At 34.9% G+C, this 14789-nt stretch overlaps 1 protein-coding gene across 1 annotated transcript; it reads right to left on the minus strand.

The window, feature by feature from the left end:
* Positions 1–3378: 3378 nt before the first annotated feature.
* Positions 3379–8911, minus strand: LOC138137594 (zinc finger SWIM domain-containing protein 3-like). Its single transcript, XM_069057072.1, has 5 exons — positions 8659–8911; positions 5200–7222; positions 4973–5143; positions 4573–4882; positions 3379–4509 (listed from the first exon to the last, which is right to left on the minus strand). Exons 2-5 carry the CDS (start codon positions 7184–7186, stop codon positions 4485–4487), a joined length of 2493 nt encoding a protein of 830 aa, XP_068913173.1. The 5' UTR covers positions 7187–7222; positions 8659–8911; the 3' UTR covers positions 3379–4484.
* Positions 8912–14789: the final 5878 nt, after the last annotated feature.

The following is a 14789-nucleotide window of genomic DNA, read 5'->3' on the forward strand; positions in this document are numbered from 1 at the left end:
CGTGCATTTACTTCAAGTTTTCGACAACAAAAGTTGCATTTCAGTTATAAGTAAAGAAGACATATTTTCGTTGAAAACAATGAAATCTAAAGGAGCACTTATCGATGAAAAGAAAATTTTCACATATCTCGACAATCCTCTGAATGTCATTTGTTCACCACCTGGAATGGGTAAAAGCACGCTCATGTCTTACTTGAGCAGTATCTGCCCCGCCAGTTATTGGAGTGTCCACATAGATTTGATCAATTACAAAGCAGTTTTTAAAAATGAACGTGGGTACGATGAAATATTGCAGCATTTTCTTCAAGATGAGAAAGATCCATTAGTCGTTAAGATTCGTTCAAAGTTTTTACAAAATAAAAGAATGTACTTTTTTTTCGACGGATTGGACGAAATAGATAGTGACTGTCTTCAGATCGCTTTGGATTTTATTAAATACATCTCTTTATTGGGTCATCGCGTGTGGATAACTTCACGTGAAAATTTGGAACAAACAGTGTCGCGAAGCCTAAACATATTTCCTATTAAAATTGAAGAGCTGACAGTAGATCAGCAGAAGGCATATATCCATGACCGTCTAGAGAAAATTTACGAAAAAAATGAAATTGAACAAATTACCAATAAAATATACGCAAGCGTGGATATCGTTAACAGTCGACACTTGTTAGGAATCCCTTTACAGTTATTCATGATTACAAGAAACTTTCGCGACAATAAAGAATTATGGAAAGCACCTGACCAAGAAATTTTTGTGTTGCCCAAAATGTATAAAATATTTTTGCATGGAAAGAAAATGCATCAACATCGAAAATTGGGAGTGCAGGAACAAGTGGACCTGTTCGACTATTACTTTGATCTGTATTTGGAACAATACGAATTGCCAGCACTGAAGTCTTGTCTGGACACCACAACTTTCGACAAGTTAAAGATCAATTTGAAAAAGAGTCAAAAGTTCTTGGAAAGATTAAAAACTGGAGATCAGTTTCAAATAGTCTGTAGAGTGACCGACGATAATCAAGTCATCTTTAACCACCAGACTTACGCAGAGTATTTTGCTTGTGAGTGGTTAAAAAAAAATCTGGACAAAATTTCGCAATTGCAAAATGACTTGTTTACCGAAAAAAATCAAAATCTTAAATTCATATTCGATATTATGTTGGCAGAAAATAGTGCAGTTCACTTGGCCGTAATCTATAGACATACTGATTTAGTTAAAAATCATTTGGACAAGAGTGAAGTGAAAGATGAAGGTGGTCGAAGTCCACTTCAGTTGTTGTGCTCTTACGGCGTCGAACATCTTCCTTTATCGTTAATTGAAAACAATTGGTGGTCCCTTCACCCAGTGAAATTTATTTCATATAAAGAATTTGCTGAAAATAACATTGAAGGTGTCTCTACACAGTACAGAGAAATATTCAAAATGTTGTTACACCGTAATGTATTGCTAAACGACGACGTCTTTCAATCGAATTATCTTGACCACGCCATTCGACACCACAACTTATTCGCAGTAGAAAAATTTTTAGAAAAATTTGGAGACTCGTTAAACCTTGAAAGTTTATTCGAACACTATGACATCGACACACTTGTATGTTATTCGTTACAGATGGGTTATGCAAATTTATTACGTGCTTCCATTAGAAAAGACTCGGAAGCTTTGTCCGTGAAAATTGGAAGATGCGATTTGACATTGTTACACGTGGCAATTATGGGAATTAAAACGAATAACAAATATGAACAAACCTTACTGGAGGAAACCATAAATGTGATGACAACGTTAATAGAATGCGGTTTGGATGTAAATGCACAATGTGGCTGTAAAACAACCGCTTTGCATCTGGCTTCTGAACTTGATAACGATCTGATCGTTAAATTCTTACTGAAACGGGGAGCGAATATCAATTTGACTGATCATGTTGGACGGAATGCATTACATTTTGCTCTGAAAAATTCTGAAGTAAATATGACAATAGTACAAATTTTGATAAATGAAGGGATAGATACGAAAGCCACAGATTACACTGGAAAAACTCCATTACATCTTTGTTGCAGACAAGGACATACCGATGCTTTGAAAATGTTACTTGATCGTAATCTTGACGTAAAAGTTGTCACTAAAGAGGAAATTAACTTATTACATACGATATTGGCAAAAGGCAAATCAAATGAAGAAATGATCAGGTTGCTGATCAGTAAAGACGTAGATGTGAATGGTAAAGACTATGGTGGACGTACTGCGTTACATTATACTTGCTACTATGATATATTTAAAAAAACATCCGGCTGGTCCGGGGGAGACGTTAATAGCACAAACAACTATAAAAGAGTAAATTCGGAGGACAGGATTTTTTCTGACACTTCAAAAGCAAAAATAATATCGTTTTTAATAAAAAACAATGCCAGTGTAAACGCTAAAGATTCGGCAAACCGAAGTGTACTTCACTATGCCGCTTTCCAGAGAAACTACAATTGTATAAAGGTACTAATTGAACACGGTGCTGACGTTGAAGCTGTTTGTGATTCTGGAAAGACTGTATTACATGCGGCTTTTGAAAAAGTACACTCCCCTGATGTTGAGGTGATTCAGTTGTTGTTAAGTCACCGTGTTGACGCCAACAAAAGAGATAACAACCAAAAAACTGCTCTAGATTATGCTGTAACATCTACTGAATCACATCGCGTGGTGAATATGCTGTTCGATGCTAGAGCACACGATCAGTTAATCTCTGCTGACTACGTAACGTTTCTTCACTACGCTGTTTACCATGGCAATTGTTTTGCTGTAGAATTATTTCTAAAAGGTGGAATAGATCTGGATAAGATCGATGTAGACAACGCCGAATACCCTTTGAAATTTGCAGTCGAAAATCAACACGTTCGGAACGATCTATTATTGAAAATGACCGAATTTATCGAGGATTGTAAGAAAAAAGCAAATTTCGGAAGAAAGCGAATTGTTGAACTTTTAAAGGAATATTTTTCAAATGGCTATGGGTCTGATTCTGTAAGTATTTTTCAATATCAATTGTGACGATATATTTATAGTCGTTCAAGAACCGCAAAGTAATATTGTTTATTGCCTTATTGTTGAACGATCAAATACCTTTACAAAGAAGCCGATATGCAAATAGGGCTTGGCTTGGCTTGGGATACTTAACTTAACTTAACTTAACGAGCTTGTTTGACAACGTAGAAGACTAAAATCAATAAAAAAAAATTGTAGCTCAAAAAATAAATGTCATTTTATTTTTTGACATAGAATTTTTTAGATATTTTTTCCGAGTTCTACATGAAGCCAGTAGCTCGTGGTTAAAATATGTACAACTTTCAATAACACCCTGTATTTACATAAAGATTGATTTAATGTCAGTTATTTTTTTACGCTGTGACTAGCCTCCCGGCTCCGGTATTCATACGAATCCCGGTTTTGTTCTGACATCATGCAAGTGACGTCACTGATGACCGGGATTATTGAAATCCCGGCTGGGAACGTAATACATGCATCTAGATTCTAGAGTCCAATTTTTACCCATTTGCGTATGTTTGAGCTAGGATCAGAAACAAATTTAAATTGATCATAAATAATAACTACATAATAATGTTTCAAATTTCTTGACAATTGCTTCGAAAGGTTATGTATGTAATAAGTGAAAGAAATTAAAAATTGTCAAATTGGCAGGAGCATAAAATAACCACAAAGTAACCAACAATAAATAAACGTAGGTACCGCTTTTTTTGTATTTTTCTGTTTCTGTCGTTTCAATTGAGAGAAAGCGAGTAAAGAAATCGTGACATCACCTCACAAGGGTAAAAATTGGATAGACGAGATGGACAATCCCGGCCGAAGGAAGTTCAAATGTTCAAGGTAGAGGTAATAACATTAACAACAGTTGTATATATGTAGTTGGAGTATAATGTTTATTCAAAAAGGGTAAATATCTTAATTCTAAAACTAGAAAAATATATTTAATAAACTCTGAGCATAAAACAGTATGTGTAAACAATTCGAAAATAAACTTTGAACACAAAAGAAATCATTAACAAACAAACAAAAAATTATAGATCGCCAGGACAAAACTACAGTGTGGAACAAAATGATCTTCATCTAGTTATCTTTACATTACATTAAATTGTAATAATTATCAATTTGATTGATGACATTTATTGACAGAACTACGTGGCTACTTCAAAGAGTAGAGCGATGCAGGAAAATTTACATGTGAAAAAATTCCCGAGCTAACTAGATGATAATCATTTTGTTCCACACTATACTATGGTTTTGTTTACGCCTTACATTCCGAACAAATCCATTTATTTGAATATTTCGGTATTTTCTTTAAAGTCGTACATTTAACGTGCCTCCAGAGAAGGCATAAAGCACAGATAATGCAATCAGATTGATCTCTCGTAATTTCTAAATTGCACATAACACACAGCCATTCGTTTTGCTGCCTTTTCTTTATGATTACATTTTGGACAACTTGTCAGGCAGCATCAGAGAAGAAGTTACTGAAATATTAAATAATTGTTATCATTAAATTGTCTTACAATCATTTTGGTATTTATTCTTACCGAACTAAATTAATATCTACATTTTCATGTAGAACCGAATGAGGAATGATTTCCGATCTGGTTTCAATCGACTCTTCTTCAATATAGATAGATCCATCCAAACCCAAGGCCGCAACTTCCTCACCAACAAACCAGCTCAAAATTTTTTTTTGTTTGTTTTGGAATGGCATGTTTAAAAATGGTATGATATTTGCTTCCTTCCTTTTAGGAAGTCCAATGGTTGTTAAATTGCTGCCTTTAGGGCGTCCTCTTTTTTTGATTTTTTGCGGCATTTTAATACTTGTGAGCTCATCACTGGTGGTTCCAAAAGCTGTGAAAACATTAATTTTCTATGACAGCAAATATTTCAGTATGCACGAGTACTTGATCGAATTGTTTTAGCACTCTGAATCAGTCTTACCTTGAATGTTGGTGCCTTCATTGGAGGCTGTTTCAGTGCTACTTGCGTGCTCCAGGGTATTTTCACTATTTACAGAGACATTGGTGATGACTTCTATTTGCACGGTGTCTGTATCAGCAAGCACAATTGGCATATTTTCGACATCCAGAGAATTTTTGTTCACATTCGATGCTGTAAAAGATATTTTTATTGATTTGAAAATTTTCTGATTATTTTAGGTAGCTCACATGATAACTCTGCTTCATCCTCATTGATCATTATTACTCTTGTCCTTTTACCTTGCTTCCACAACATTTCTAGAGTTTTCAGGTTGTCTAATTTCTGATCGAATGAATCATTGCTGGACATAGCAACTAAATTTGCTAAGGAGTCGGTTGTAATTAATGCTTTTCTTCTTTTCTGACCATATGTTTGAGCCTTTTTTGTATTTATAACAGTTACATTAGGTGTTGCTGATGCTTCAAGGTTCGTTCCCAACACCGGCTCTATTTCAGCCTTATTATTACAATAATCATGTGCCAAACGCCTTTGACAGGTTTTGTAATAATCTAAAGTCCAACGCTTATTCACAAGCTCTTCCGAAAACAAAGGCAATTTTAAATGCGTGCGAATGGCAAATATGTGTCTGCAAGGAAGCAACATACCAGCTTTAAAATTACAGCTGCAATCAGTTGGATCACATCGTAATTGCCCTTCAGTACTGCTGATAACAAAACAGGACTCGTTGTCTTCTTTTGAAGGGACTTTCACTTTTTTGCTGAACTCAATTTGTTTAATTACCATTTTACCAGCTTCGTTGGTTAAAAAATTCAGAAAATTTTGTTCATCGCTGCCTGGTAAGTATGAGGTAACGAGCCTTTTTTGTAACTGGTATATGGCTTTAAAATCTCGTTCACTTTCAAGGGATGATATAATGGTGAAAAATGAATGCACGAACTCTACTAATGTGCTGTTTTTTGTAATAACGGACTTTAGTTTCGCGTTTATCGATTCTATACGATTGTTTGTCGTATTTTGAAAACAACCTTTCATGAAATTTGTAGACATTGACCACTCGTCCTTAATGGGGTACCAATTCTTGTCAAAATATTCAATAACCCGTTTTGGGGCAGATATGTTTAGAACGTTGTGCAATTGTTCAAACTCTCCTTCTGTTTTGGCATAAACCATTTTCTGTAAAATTTCCAGCGACTTATTCCTATCGGCTTGGCTTATGCCCATTTTTTCACAGGTGATTTCTCGGCTGAAGGTTCGCATTGAGTGAAAGATACAAATGATTACATTAGCTTCTGAAAAAGTGTCTTTTATGACTGACCTTTCCAATAAATCTTTATCGGTCATGATGCATTTCGTGAGTTCAGTCTGTGGATTATTTGCTCTAAATGTTTCTAGAAACCAAGTAAAACTATCTTTGTCTTCAGTGGTCAAAAGACAAAAAGAAATTATCTCAGTCTGACAATTGCCATCTTCTGCTACAATTAGAAACACAGGTATGCCGATGTTTATTAATTTATAGGTACCATCAATACCTAAAAATTCTGGGTATGCTTTGAACGTGTTTTTCATATTAGATGTTTGAATAAACATGCCCTTAAAATTATTTTCTCCATCTTTAAGAATATTTACTTCAGCGTTATATCGGTTTCTCAAAACATCGACACATTCGTCTAAATTTTCTGACTTCTTTCCCGACTTTTGGCCAATATTAGATAGATCTTTTAACGTCAACACTTTTCCGGTCTCCTGTTCTAATTTTTGTTTCACTAACTTCTTATTAGCTCGCAGAGCCAGTAGTTCTTCCACACTCTCTTTATCTTTACCACTCAATCTTCTTTGGTGAGGCAGGTATTGAAACTGTAACATACTTCTGTCATGGTTGTGGGTTTTCGAGACACTTCTCACTTCCAGATCTCTTCCGTCTACCGTTACTCGTAAAGCCACATGACCAGGACATAATTGTTCTTTCTTAAAAGTCCTTATATCTCTTTGCCCACTCCCGGATGGTCTGAATTTCTGACCTCCATAAATACAGCAAAATTTTACTTCCACATATTTTAGTTCCCCTCTAATTGGCCGTGGGATGCGTGAAGAAGCAATAAGACGTGCATCACGTTTCCAGAATTTCGCAAAGGTTTGTTCCTCATAAGCCTTAAGGGAATTTTCCACATCCGAATAACTATGGAACTTTTTTCCAACTTTGAATATGTCCGACATCGTGTAACAGGCTTAGAACCTCAGGCTCAGCGTAACCTAAAAGTTTGTAGTTTACATGAAACCCTATTTTTAAGGCCTAAATTCTGCATAATATACTGGGTGCCCTAAAATTCGCGGAACAGCTTAGCCGTACCTACGTTGTTAAGTAGTCATCAAAATACCAGGTAAATATGTAAAAAAATCAATATTTTTTTTTGTAGAAAATATGGACCTATTTGTTTGTTACGCCAAGGTCCAGTTTATAGAAAGAGAATTAAATATTTAATTCCCATTAAATTTTAATGCGCGATTAACCCATGAATCCGAAACTTCGATTGGTTCAATCGGATCACGTGTTCAGTTAATTTCGCATTTGATTACGATTTAATTAATTTCGCTTCTGTAAAGTGGCCCTTACTGTTAAGTCCATTCACGTTGGATTTCCTTTTCAAGGTCAAATAATTAAATTTTTTGGCTATGTAATTATGTTATTACAGAGCCAAAAAATTAAATTATTTGACCTTGAAAAGGAAAATCTAACGTGAATGGACTTTAGCAACATTTAAAAACATCCTAATAGTCTGTATCCATGGAAATAAGAAAGAAAAATCAAAGCCATGTTGCCATACGTTATTTGACGTAAAATCGACATAAAATCACTTCGTGGAAATTTTGGAAATAATGAAGACAATATATTTCATGTATCACGTGATCATGAATGATCCAATCAAAACGCGTAAAGTCATGGCTATCACAGCGATAATAGAAAACAAAAAAATTATTATCTTGTTTATTTTCGCCGTTACGATTTTTGATTGAAATAAATTTGTCAGTTTGACAAATAAATGAATAATTTTGTATTTCATTCATTATATTGTCTCATGGAATATAACACGTGGCATGACTAATCATCGATGATATTAAATTCGTGAAATTGAAGCAGGACGTTTCACTCGTCCTTTAGACTCGTGAAATCTCCAGCTCAATTTCACTCATAATATCATAGATAATAATCATACCACTAGTTATATGTATTATAGCTGAAAATAATTGCGAACCTGATCACAATCATTCTGTATTATTATGCCACTGGCTAATAAAAGACAAATAATCAAAATCTTTTTTAATATTCAAAATAAATGAGATCAAAGCTGCAACTTTTGAGCTCAAATATCTTCAAATCTAAAAGATAGGGCCGTATCACGGCTCGCTTATTAAATGTAATCAGTAATCACGATCTTATTTAGCATGGTGACGAATTCATCTCTTTCTGGCAGGTTATAATTGCATAAATCTATATCCTTTTATGTTTACTTTAATCATGATTTTAGTTAACAGCAACTTTAATAACGGTGTCGTGATGCAGCCCACACGTTTTTTAAATTATTTTTCACATATTTTCTAATATAAGTTGACATTGCCCCATTGAGCTGTTCCCCGAATTTTGGGGCACCCAGTATAAAACTAAAATAGGTACCTAATTAAGTACTCACCATCTACTAGTACCAAAGGCACAATTTTCAGGAAACAAACAATAACAATCACGTGAAAACAAGCACTGTCTGGCGTCGTTTCGTCTACGTTGTTAGCCGGGAACCGGAATTTATACTAATACCGTTGTCTCTGCCAAAACACCCCCAATACCGGTCGCCGATGACATCACTTGCGTGACGTCATAATAAAACCGGGATTCGTATGAATACCGGAGCCGGGAGGCTAGTCACAGCGTTAAATAAATTGGCGGCCGAAAAAATTTTGTGCATTACACGGCTAGAAAATGTTTTGCAAGTGCTCGCAAAATGTCATTCGTGTCAAACGGCGGGAAATTCAAACTTTTTACTGTTCTAAACGGTTTAATTTTTCCAACGCCTACTCAGCCCAGGATTTCATTTGAACGCGCGATACAAATAACTATTTCACTTTAATATAATTGAATGATAACTCCTAGTATACGAAATACGTGAACATGTCCATAACAACCGGGGCATAATAAGAGGGGGTAATAGGAATAAGCGGGCGTAATAAGAATAAGTGGGCGTAATGAATTCATAACGCCCTCAACAATTCATAATTGCAACACAAAAGAAAATTTGACAATTATAAATAAACAATTTGTTTTTGTTTCATAGGCTACCAAATGTTGTATTTATGTAGGTAAAGCGTACAAAATCGATCTCTCGGGTTAAAGCCCTCGAGCTGGATTCATCGTTCTCCGGGCGTAATCATCGTTGTAACGCCCTTGGTGCATAAATAGCTATTGCCTCTATTTCAAATGGACCATTAATACCTACTGTTATTAAAAATGCCAGCCCAGCCAAATATTAATTTTTTGAGGCTACTGTTAGTCTTAAGATCCCACTGCAAGATTTCTACGTTCATCTGTTTTTGTAAAATCGTAACAAAATGAAGTCATTTATACAATAATTTGCGGGCGTAAATAATGCCTTTTGCGCCCTAATGCCTAAAAGAACAACAATTAATTTTAATAGCTATTTTATTTGTTGCATCACATTGGCAACCAACAACATAACTCTTGATTTTTGAGAACGAATCATGTCATTTATTTTTTCAAAGCTTTAAGGTGGATTTAAATGATTTATGATTTTACAAAAAATAATGTTTGCATTTCGGGCGTGAACGGCGAATTTGACCCTTTGGCGTTTATAATCTCTCGGCCCTTCGGGCCTCGTGCTTAGTTTATCCTTGCTTATGGAAGGTTGGTAAGATATGTCGTATATTCAAGTCGGGTAAGAAGAATATTATCTCAAATTATAGACCTGTCACCATTCTACCGCATATTTCCAAGGTATTTGAGTCTACTATTTACTCTTATACAGGGTGTCCCAAAAATAGCGGACTAACGGTGCACTACGGTGTAGAAGAGACTACCGTAAACGTCAGAAAAATGTTTAAAAAATTCTATTGGACTTATTTGCTGATTTGGCGGTCCTTGAAAGTGGCACTTAACAGTTAAATTATTTTGAAATATATGTATGAAATTGTCATGACAGCTACCTCTAATTGTACATATTATCACAAAGTACAAGATTACTCACTACCAATACCTAATCCTGCATAATAGAGAATTTAGAAGCTTTGGAAATCGAAAAAAAATTTTTAAATTCACTACGATAACATTTTGCAAGGTAATGATGTACGAGTACATCTTTGTTTACATTGTATTACCGTTAATAATAAAAGTAATAATAATTTATTTTTTGCCTGAAAAATTTTTTCCATATTTTTTTCGTGTACATTTAAACATCGTGGATACGGTAGTAAGTAGTTAGTCCGCCATTTTTGGGACACACTGTATACAGGATGTCTCAGCTAAGACTTTCGAGCCTAATAACTCAGTTATTTTCCAGCGGATTTTTGTGAAATTTAAATTGCAGATATTTTAGACGGTGAAGAATAAAATCCCATTAATGCAATCACCCAAGTCTTAAAAACGTAATTTTTACATGCCTTTTTAAAATGTTGAATCAATTAAGATTTACATAAAAAATTGATCGCCAATAAAAAATGCTGTAGGGAAAAACTCGTCCTTGAAAGACGTCTGGTTTGCAAGAATTAAGCAAAAAACTGTGTTAAACTTGCTGCAAATGCAAAAACGTAGTCGCGTATGAAACAAACGCGCAATTTTGCAGAATTTTGGTCATCCCTTTTCGCAGAAGCGCAGGTGACATATTTGACGTTTATCTTGCTAACCTTACAAACATTTACAAAGTTAAAGACAACATTTGGACGTAATTTATTATACTGGATGCTTTAATTTTTCCATAAAGGACTAAAACACGATCGGGATATTTTAGATAGGTAATTTAGTTCACGTACGCTTCCTGTGTCTTCAAATAAATACATTTAGATAGTGTTCCAGGAGAAAACGAACTGTGTCATTGAAGTTCTTACGACATTCTCCATAGGCAATTTTTTTTCCTTTTTCAACAATATTGAAATTGTTGAATTTCTTACGACACTCTCCATAGGCAATTTTTTTTTCCTTTTTCAACAATATTGAAATTTCTGCCGCTGTAGTCTATTTTTAGAGTATTTTCAATAAATTTTCACAATTTGACGTTTCTAATAAAGCGCGCCCAATTTTGACAGACTTTAAAGTGGTGTACAAAATATTGCTTGGCAATTAATCATCAATTGTTTCAAAAGGTAACTGCTCAAATACCTTCAAATTTTACATTAAATTTTTAACGACAAAATCTAATCTTTTCGTTGAATCAGACAAGTTATTTACTTAATTGTTTGTGTAGACCCCTATTTTTTAATGTTTAGCAATCTAATAATAATCGCGCATAATTTTCGATAAAGGAAACATGTGTTAAAATTACATTTTTTAACTTGAGGTAATTTTATTACATATTACTAATTGAACCTTCACGGTCTAAAATATCTGCATTTTAAATTTCATAAAAATCCGTTGGCAAATAACCGAGATCAGGCTCGAAAGTCTTAGCTGAGACACCCTGTATATATACTAATGTACAAAATGTTATCTCTGAACATCAGCATGTATTTTTTAGGGGTAGGTCTACGTCCACCAATTTATCTTGCATCTCGCATTTCATTTCAGCTGCGTTGGATAAAAATGCTCAGGTTGATGTCAACTACACCGATTTTTCAAAAGCATTTGATCGCATCGGTCATAATATCTTATTAAATAAACTCAGATACTTCGGATTCAGTGACTCTCTTTTAAATCTATTCCAGTCCTACTTATCGGATCGTTTTTGTTATTCTACGTAAAAATTTTAGGTTTCTATTCTGCTCGGCTAGTTAAGTAAATTCAGAGTCCAGTGTTCACAATAATGTTAACGGAATGTTACTCTTACAGCTGTCAACGTGGTGTGAACTGTCACTGCGCCTGCGCGTGCGTGAAATTCTCGATGGTGATTGGTAGATGTAACGAAGATGTTAAAGAACCAGACATTTTCTGGATCTCTTAACATCGTTTCTAACATTAACATCACCATCACCATTATTGTGAACGGTTGAACGTTTCACCAATGTTCTGAAGATTAACATTCTGGCTAACACTAACATTAACATTACCATTAACACTATTGTGACAGATACATTAGGGTGTGTTTATGTTGGAGCTGTGATAAACGATAAGAGCAGGGATACTAGGGAAGCAGAGAGAATGATTGTCATTGGTTTGTATTAAGGCGTTTATGTTGGCGCGACGCGTTGAGCAACGCTTGGTGGCCGAGCAGCGATAAGAGCGGCGATAAATGATTTGTCTATTTTCTTTGCTTTTATCAAATTTGTTCGGGATGGATATCGACAGGTTAATTAGTAAAATATTTGTCAGGACTCCTGTGTGGAACCAAAAAATATAAATCATCATAACAGATGAGAAGAATTTTGCAGGACGTTGCCTTAATTCTTTGTAAAGATGATGAAACTCTCCAAAGACGTGCTTGTGGGTATTTATAGGGTGTGTAAAGTAACAGCACTTGAAAAAAGCATTTCGTCCCCAGAATCACACATGTCGAAATGTGTAAGATCTATCAAGTTCTGCATGCAGAGCAAAAGTCTTTGCTATTATCGAAGCTCCACTATAAAATACCTAGCATGGAAGTGATTTTCGCACTGCTAGTGTCGCTGCTATCATCGCCGCTCTTATCATTTATCACAGCTCCAACATAAACGTACCCTTAGTAACGGTCTCCCCTTGAATCGTGACAAATGCTACATTCTCTCGTTCTCTCGTAAGACCAAGCCGATTATGTTTGATTATAGCATTGGGAATGCTTCATTGACTAGGTGTTTCACTTTCAACGATTTGGCGTTACATTTGACGCTCAATTCACCTTTCGATCGTGCAAACGATTCAGGTCTGAGAGTTGCTTAAGGGCACTTTATTTTACCTTGGTCAGATGTAAATTGGAGTACTGTTCAATTGTATGGTTGCCGATCTATCGAAGAGGTGTTGATGCTTTGGAGTCGGTTCAGAGAAAGTTTGCCAAGTATCTTCTGTTCAGGTTAATTGCTGAACTTCCTCCAAGAGGTACTCCTAATTGTGTTCTTTATAATATGGCAAATTTGATGATGATATTTCTATATAAGATCATACACGGCATTATTAATTCTCCCTTCTTGTTATCTCAAATTTATTTCAATGTGCCTCGGGCAAATCTTAGATCTGGTCGTTTTTTTAATGTTCGGCGAGCAGTTACTAATGTACTGCATCTTTCCCCTCTTTATACTGCCTGCACACTATTCAATAGCAACTGTAGTGAGTGCGATATTTTTGTGATTAGCCTTGGACAATTTAAGAGAATGATTACCTGCATTTCAGAGGTTTAATTGAGCGTTTCCCGTAACGGGTACACAGTCGCCTTTTGAGCTATTGTATTGTACAGGGTTATTCTAAATGATTGTAGTCGAAGTAGGCGGGAAAACTGAATGTAAAATTTATGGTTGCCGCTCCACATAAAAAAATCATCAAAATGATGTGTTAAATTGGGTGCAAAACAACTCAATATTTTAAAAATTGATTGTAGAACAACTCAATATTTCTGGATTCAATCGTTAATTTAACAAAAATTAATAAAATCCTCATCACCGCACTTTTCACCTAAAAAATGACAGTGACAGCGACACAACTGACAGTTCACATGAAAGCGGCAAAAACGTAATAACATGGGCATGGCCTACTTCGACTACAATCATTTAGAATAACCCTGTATAACGCCGTTTACTGTTGGTTTTTGTTTGGGTGTACAACCTGTTAACCAACATACTAAATAATAATAATTTCGCCGCGGGCCAAATTCGCCTACTTCACGCCCTTAGTACAAAAATATCTATTTTTAATTAACAGTAGTTTATTTAATGAGTTCGTGCGTGCCTTTTTTGGCACTCGTGGGCCTTTAAAATGCTCGTTTCACTCGAGTTTTAAAATGGCCCACTCGTGCCAAAAAAGGTCCAATTTACATACGAACGAGTTGAATACAACGTTTTTTTGTTCGACGAGCCCCTTAAAGACTCCAAATCGCTTAAAATCTTTAAAATTAGCTTGACGTTTCGTTTTGACAAGTTATGACATTTATCAAAATCCGTTCACACAGGAGAAAATTCTCAAATTCTGACAGTGTCGAACAAAAAATACAATTTTATAGATAATTATGAATAGAGAAATATGTTTCTGCAGGGTTGCCTATCAAAATATGGCCGCAAGTACATACAGGCTGTCCCAAAAATGGCGTACTAACGGTGCACTACGGTGTAGAAGAGATTACCGTAAACGTCAGAAAAATGTTAAAAAAAAATTATTGGACTTATTTGCTGATTTAGAGGTCTTTGAAAGTGGCACTTAACAGGTCAATTATTTTAAAATATATGAATGAAATTTTCATGACAGCTACGTCTAATCGTACATATTATCACAAAGTACAAGATCACTTACTACCAATATCTAATCTTGCGTAATAGAGAATTTAGAAGTTTTGGAAATCGAAAAAATTATTTTAAATCCACTACGGTAACATTTCAAGGTAATGATGTACGAATATATCTTTGTTTACATTGTATTACCGTTAATAATAATAATGAAAATAATTAATTTTTTTGTAGAAAACATTTTTTTCATATTTTTTTCATG

This window comes from Tenebrio molitor, chromosome 8 (genome assembly GCF_963966145.1).
Source record: "Tenebrio molitor chromosome 8, icTenMoli1.1, whole genome shotgun sequence".
NCBI classification, from domain to species: domain Eukaryota; kingdom Metazoa; phylum Arthropoda; class Insecta; order Coleoptera; family Tenebrionidae; genus Tenebrio; species Tenebrio molitor.